Here is a 7,482-nt window from a genome sequence, read left to right on the forward strand (position 1 = left end):
GTGTTTTCCGCATGAGTTTCATCGACTTCCTCATTATCCATCACCTAATACAAATGATATAACAAATATACATATCTAAGTCTAATCAATAGAACATCACAGAAGCCTATAATCTACTACAACTGAGCAGCACACATTCACACACAAGCCTAGAATCTACTATAATTGAGCAGCACTCATTCACACACAAGCCTAGAATTCGCTACAACTGAGCAACACTCATTCACACACAAGCCTAGAATCCACTACAATTGAGCATCATGCATTCACACACAAGCCTAGAATCCACTAAAAGAAAGATAATAGATTAAGATTTACCTAAAGCTTTTTAGTAGAAGCGAGTCACGACCTCTTCAAATTTATCGACCACTCGACACTCACCTTCTTCTCAAACTCACTACAAAAATAAACATAAGTTGTTTAGCATATGGCCTCACACATATATATATATACATATATATATATATATAAAGATATACATATCAAATAATTAAACAGATTGAAAAAATCCAAAACAAAAACAAAATTAGGATATGTCTATTTGATTTAAACACACAAATAATAATATGACTACTATTATAGTTGCTGCCTTTGATTTAAACACACAAATAATAATATGCATATGTCTATTTGATTTGATTTGAATCACACAAATAATGGCTCCATATGTTCTATATTATTTAATATTTACAACAAAAAAACTTTCAAAACCATTAACATAATCTCTTAATCTTCACTCCTATGTCAAACAATAATATATGTAAATTTAATATTAGTTTGAGAGTGTAAACCTGCCCGAATCCGAGCCGGAGCCGCTGCTGACAGTGGTGGTGGTGGTGCTATCTGAGTCTGACTTGCCTGAGAGTAAGAGACAGAGAGAGCCGGAGGTGAGAGACAACAAAATAGCTGAGTCCGAGAGTGAGAAAGGTGAGGGACGGAGGGGCGGCTCACCTCACGGGCTGAGTGTGAGAGATAGAGAGAGTCGAGATGAGAGAGAGGAGATGGACGGAGAGGAGAGGGGCCGAGGCCGAGGCTGAGGGGCTGGCTCAGGCCGGAGGTGCGGCTGGGGACCTGGGGTGGGGTGGTTGGCTGAGCGCTGTTGCTGGGGTTGGGGTCGGGGAAGAGAAGAGAAGGTCATGAGAGAGAGAGAGAGAGAGAAAGATAGAGGGGCCGAAGATGGGCGTCTGGGGTACGGTGGTGGCTGACTGGGGATGGGGCGTGGGGTGGCTGGCCGTGGTCGCTGTTGGGGTTGGGGGGTTCGGGGAAGAGAGGTCATGAGAAGAGAGAGAGGGAGTTGATTTTAGTTTTAGGTTTGGGAAAATATAAAAAAAAAATTGACTTTTTTTCGGATCAGTTTTCGGGTTTAACCCGAACCTGCACACAATCAAAATATTAAACTCGAACCCGATCCTGAATGTTTTTGGATCGGTTCGGGTGCACCCGAAAAATTTGGGTTTTGGCTAAAATTGAATTTTGCAGGCTCGGGTCGGTCGAGTTAGTCGGGTTTTCAGTTTTGCAGGCTAAATGTTCAATCCTACATGATCCTTTAAAGTAAAAATAGAAAATGTATTGATAAGAATCACCTTAATTATTTGGTGTGATTTATTGTTATTGGTGAAAATCAATATTATTTCCCATATATGTAGACTTATTTATTTTAAATTAAAAATATGTGATACCTATTATTAATTTACACTACCAATAATGATATGTCATATTAAGTAATGTTGGACATTCTAGGGTGTGAAATAATAATGCTCAAATAAAAAAATAAGCAAAGCATCAAAATACTGTAAATTATATAAATAATTTTGTACATATATAATAAATTAGGTGGACAAAACATTAAATGTCCCAACAACTGTAGAAATTTGTGGTTATAATAATACAATGAAAGAAGGAAAGAAGTGACATCGTGCCCGATGAATTATTCTATAAATAGGGTGATAGCCAAGGTATTTTCTCCAAACCAGATCTAAACATTTAGTTTATATACAGTAAGTAATTATTTGGAAGAAATATGTCGTCATCGACTGAGCTGTGTGGAAAGCTGGAGACAAATGTAGAAATCAAAGCTCCAGCTGAGAAGTTTTACCATATTTTCAAGCACACTCCCCACAATGTTCATAATCTCACTGAAAACTTTCATGGTTGTGAAGTACATGAAGGTGAATGGGGTACTGAGGGATCTATCATTTGCTGGGATTACTTCCATGGTAAGTAATAATTATAATTACATATTAACCTCAATTTCAAATCTCTATTCACACTAACAATATTCTATCCGTACGTTACTGATTAATTATGGTATAGCTGCTCAGATTTATCAGGCTTTCCAACTATTAATTAGTTATTATTATACGAAGATATATATATTATATTGTATTAGGTACAAACAACAACGTGCAATGCACATTTGGTTAATTTTAAAATTATAAATATTGTCTATAATTTTAATAAAAACTGGTTCAATATTTTTTTTAGAATATATATATATATATATAATAGAATGAATTATAATTCTATAGTATATATAAATATTTATATCAATAATCTCTACATATATTACATCTAAACACAACGTTGACATAGATATATATTTACATGACTACATGACATATATATATAAAATACAATAATATTTAAAAAGAAATTAATAATAGGAATAAAATAAGAATAGAAAAATTCATAATGTAGACAGTAGTATACATGCATCAACTATTTTTAGTATCTAATGTATATCACAATGTCCTTTGGTGAATTTGATAAAGAAAAAGAGTTCCAATCACTTGATAAAAAACAAAGTATCATACAAATTTATAAGATAAAAAAATTATGTACACCTTTATTATTTTTAAATAAATATGATTTAAATATTTAAATTATCATAAAATATCTTAAAAATATAATTTTTCAATTAATTAATTAATTATTTTTTGTTTAAGTTTATATTTGTTTTAGTTTTTGAATTTCGCAGTGACAACAAAAGATTATATATTATATATTTAATATAATTTTAAATTTAAGTTTAATTAAATTTTATTAGTTATAAAATATATGATTTTATTATTTTTAAATAATCATTATTGTAAAATATCTCAAAATATCCTATTTTAATTTGTTTAATTATTCATTTATTTATTTAAGTTTAACTCATGTTTACAATCTACTGTTAAATATAAAAATATTATGTTAAATATAAGAATATTCTGTTAAATTTAACGGAAAAAAATAAAAAACCGTTAAAACCAAGAATTTCCATTATCTACACACTTATTATATAAAAGAGATATCCATATAAATAATACTAACCATGCAATTATATATATTTCTTCTAATATAATATAATAAGTGAGTAGATAACATAAATTCTTAGTTTTAATAGTTTGTTATGTTAACTTTTACCAAATATTTTAAATATTTAACAGAATATACTTTTAAAACCAACTTAAAAATAAATTTTTATTAATTATATTAATATAAATTTAAATATTATAAAATATCATTATTATAATAATATTTAATAATTACATTATTAAAAAATATCATTACATTAATATAAATTTAAATGTTATAAAATAATTACATATATAAATTTAAATAATTACATATATAATAATTACATTAATATAAATATAAATTCAAATGTTATAAAATATCATTATTATAATAATATATAATACAAAACTAGATATTTAATAACTATATTAATATTAATTTAAATGTTATAAAATATTATTATGATAATAATATATAATCCTAGATTTTTACTAATTATATTAATATGAATTCGAATTCAAATATTATAAAATATTATTATTATAATAATATTTAATACTTATATCAATATAAATTTAAATATTATACAATATTATTATTATAATAATATATAATACATAATTTTAATTTTTATTAAAAAAGTTATCATGTTTAAAAAAATTATCATATTATATATATATTTAAAAAAATTATAAATAATATTTTGGTTTAATTTTTCATTTAATATATTTTTGTTATTTTTTTATATAATATTATTTATTTATTTGAAATATTTATATAAAAATAATATAAATTTAATAAATATAATTAATAAATTATATAAATAAAACTAAACAATGTGTCAGCTTTTCGTCTTTATTTGAATTTAGCTTTGATATGTGAATCCGCCGACCATGTAAAATGAAACTAAACATGATTTATCAATCACGTAGCATGGTTTTCTATTTGGAAGACTTTCTTCTTCTAATGAAAATGCTATAATAATTGTAAAATGTTTCATTTCTGTAATACATGAATAATATATCTATATATATGTATAAATTTGCTTCATATATATAGTCTAATCATTATTACGTGTACTTCTTCCACGATCATCCACTGTTTTTTTTTTTCAATTTGTCTTCAGAATATATAAAGATTAATTAGTGTTATAATATGTCATCACGGCTGGGCCTGACTGGCAGGGATTATATACAAAATTTGTTATTTTAAAAAAATATTATATATAAAATAATATTTAATTTTTTTTTGAAAACCTTTGTATATGTGCATACATTTTATTTTTCAAAGAATTTGAGTCTTATTACGTGGGGCCCTAGGCTTAGGCCTAGCCCAGCTATGCCCAGAGCCGGACCTATATGTGATCGTACTAAAAAAAAAGTAATGAGGCAAGTCCTTATTATTATTGAAAAGTCAACCACACATGCACATTGATTCTCCATTTAATCAGACATAAAAGTCAGCTTAATTTACAAACATATATATTTTATGTTATATTTTTGGACAAAATAGGTTCCTTGTCCCCTGGTTTATTTTTTATTTTTTTACATATGGTTAGAAATTTTAACAATTTTTTGCCAACGTGAGGCACAGTCAATTTTCGGGATAAGATAATACGGACAATTATAATTTTTACTTTAGTCTTTAATTTATTATTTGCAAATATGTGAAATTTTACATCTTGTTTGTATATTATTGAAATAAATGTTATAATTTTAAATAAATTAGGGAACATGAAGTAAAATATATATGTATATACCTTGCATTGTAGTTCATTTTTATAAACTCTAAGTTGAATATATATATATATATTAATTTCTCAATGATGTTTTGGTCTATGATTTTGTCATTGATGACCTAGCTAGTAGTATTTAAACAATTTTATTTTTCAACCGACATGTTATCAGACTACACGCGCGTATCCCAATCGAGACTCATAAAAAAATAGAGTTATAAAATATGTAATATAAGAATTAATATGTGGTATGTGCATAATATATGGATAAATTGTTTTAAGAGTGTGTTTGATTACTGTATAGTAATTTATTTGTGGTTGACTTTGATGAATTAATTTCAGATGGGAAGAGAATGGTATCTAAACAAATAGTAGAAGCTATAGACGACGAGAAGAACTCGATCACTTTCAAATGTATTGAAGGTGACCTTATGGAGCATTATAAGAACTTCAACATAATACTTGTAGTGACTCCTAAAGCTGAGGGTGAAGGCAGCGTTGTGCATTGGTGTTTTGATTATGAGAAGCACCATGGTGAGATTATAGACCCACACACATTGATTGAGCTGGCAAATGAGGTAACCAATGATCTCGCAAGTCACCTTGCTCAGGCATAAAAAGAAAACAAGCTTAAGATGTGTGCGTGCATTGGTTGAGCTTGCAGTTGTTACTATACATATATAATAATTTACACTCATGAATATGATATATATGAGTGTAAGGATTGTAAAAGTACGCATCCTTACTGTCACTTTTATGATTATTGTGTGTGCGCTTTTCTGGATTTTACAATAATGGCCATTTTCAATAGCCCAAGTATATTATATATATGGTGTGAAGTATATGGGTTTCACTTTTCACTTTGGCCATAGCTCAATTTGTGTGATCTCTCTCTCTTCTTGGAATTTCTTTTGAAAATTCAGTATTAGACAACAAAATAATTAAATTTATGGTATTTTAAATTATTTTGAAAAATCTGTTAGGATTACATGTTATCCTATATTTATAAATATTTATTTTGAAAAATATCCTATGATTATACGTTACTCCGTGTTAACTTCTTATGTGTGTTTGGTACAAAAAAAATTGTATAAACACATAATAACATGTAACCAACCTATAACTTTATCATATTTGTCAATAAAAATATCAATAAGAATATGGGTTAGTTTCTTTATCACCAATAGATTTCGAGATCAAGTCTTATAAATCTTAACATAATATTAAAACTCAAACAATATTCAATATCTAATTCTAATTGATCCATTTTGTGCAAAATAAGCATCTAACATTGAAAAAGTGTGAAACCACTACTAATAGAATAATAATAATAATAATAATAATAATAATAATAATAATAATAATTTTTTAGTCACAATATAAATTTTTTTGTGACTAAATGTCACTTTTAGTCACAATAAAATATTACTTGTGATTGAAAAATAAAGTTTAGTTACTCTTAAAAAAATTAGTCATTTCTAATATAGTTTTTGTTACAATAAATTATGATTTTTGTGACTAATATTTTTAAATAAAGATTTTTTTAGTGATGGCATAAGTATAATAATTCTTTTAGTGACAATTATTTTTATGATTAGAAATATATATATATATATATATAAGTGTACTAGTTATATTTAATTTAGTCATTTTCTTGTATAATAATATATCAACATAATCCATCAATCATGTAATAGTTGATTTGTATAATTTTTTTTTTAAAGGATTAATTTGTATAATCAATAGACATTTTGTGCGACATTAAAAATAAATAAATAAATGCCTAATCATGTTCATATTTCACTTCCAACAAAGTTTATATAGCATTATCTTTTATTTCATTAGTTACTACGTTAACGTATTCATTGACATTAGAGAATTTTTGAAAAATATGACTTTTATATCATCAATGTGCAAAAATATGAGAATTATACTTTCATAATTTGTATGAGAAAATTTATTAAAGAAAAAATGAAAGTATGTGAAACACAATTAGTAGCTAACTAAAATATGAAAGCTAAATTTAAACAAAAACTCATCAGCCAGCACAGATGTACTATTGTAAAATTAGCTTATACTCTTCTCTCTCTCAAACCCCAGCCGCACAAACTCATTCTTTGTGTGTATATTTCTGGGGGTAAATGGTTACCTTCACATTCTGATGTGTGTGATATATTTTTGGATTCTTTATGGTAATTGGTTACCTATATTACTAAAATCATAGTTACTTCTTCTTCCTCTTTTTCCTTCAAATTTGATATTTATTTTCATATTTAATATGAGTAACCCGTAACTCCTCTTATGGTAACTAGTTACCCCTCTTATGACAGAAAGTTACTCTTATCAGGATAACTAGTTATCCATCCTGATTAGGGCTGAGCATAAAATCCGAAAAACCGAAAAAACCGTATACACCGACCTTCCGAATACCGAAAAAACCGAAACCTATTAAACCGAACACTGAAAAA

The 7,482-nt window shown here is 27.0% G+C and overlaps 1 protein-coding gene across 1 annotated transcript; it reads left to right on the top strand.

Annotated features, from left to right (window-relative positions):
- The first annotated feature begins 1,958 nt into the window (after positions 1 to 1,958).
- Positions 1,959 to 5,874, top strand: LOC133822650 (MLP-like protein 43). The gene is made up of 2 exons (XM_062255054.1): positions 1,959 to 2,216; positions 5,357 to 5,874. Exons 1-2 carry the CDS (start codon positions 2,021 to 2,023, stop codon positions 5,629 to 5,631), a joined length of 471 nt encoding a protein of 156 aa, XP_062111038.1. The 5' UTR covers positions 1,959 to 2,020; the 3' UTR covers positions 5,632 to 5,874.
- Positions 5,875 to 7,482: the final 1,608 nt, after the last annotated feature.

This window comes from Humulus lupulus, chromosome 3 (assembly GCF_963169125.1).
Source record: "Humulus lupulus chromosome 3, drHumLupu1.1, whole genome shotgun sequence".
Taxonomy (NCBI): Eukaryota; Viridiplantae; Streptophyta; class Magnoliopsida; order Rosales; family Cannabaceae; genus Humulus; species Humulus lupulus.

What these genes read in the sequence shown, in the direction of transcription:
- LOC133822650 (XM_062255054.1), top strand. Translation starts at nt 2,021, where the DNA reads ATGTCGTCATCGACTGAGCTGTGTGGAAAGCTGGAGACAAATGTAGAA. An exon ending in TTGCTGGGATTACTTCCATG is followed by an intron (nt 2,217 to 5,356) that starts GTAAGTAATAAT and finishes AATTAATTTCAG; the next exon opens with ATGGGAAGAGAATGGTATCT.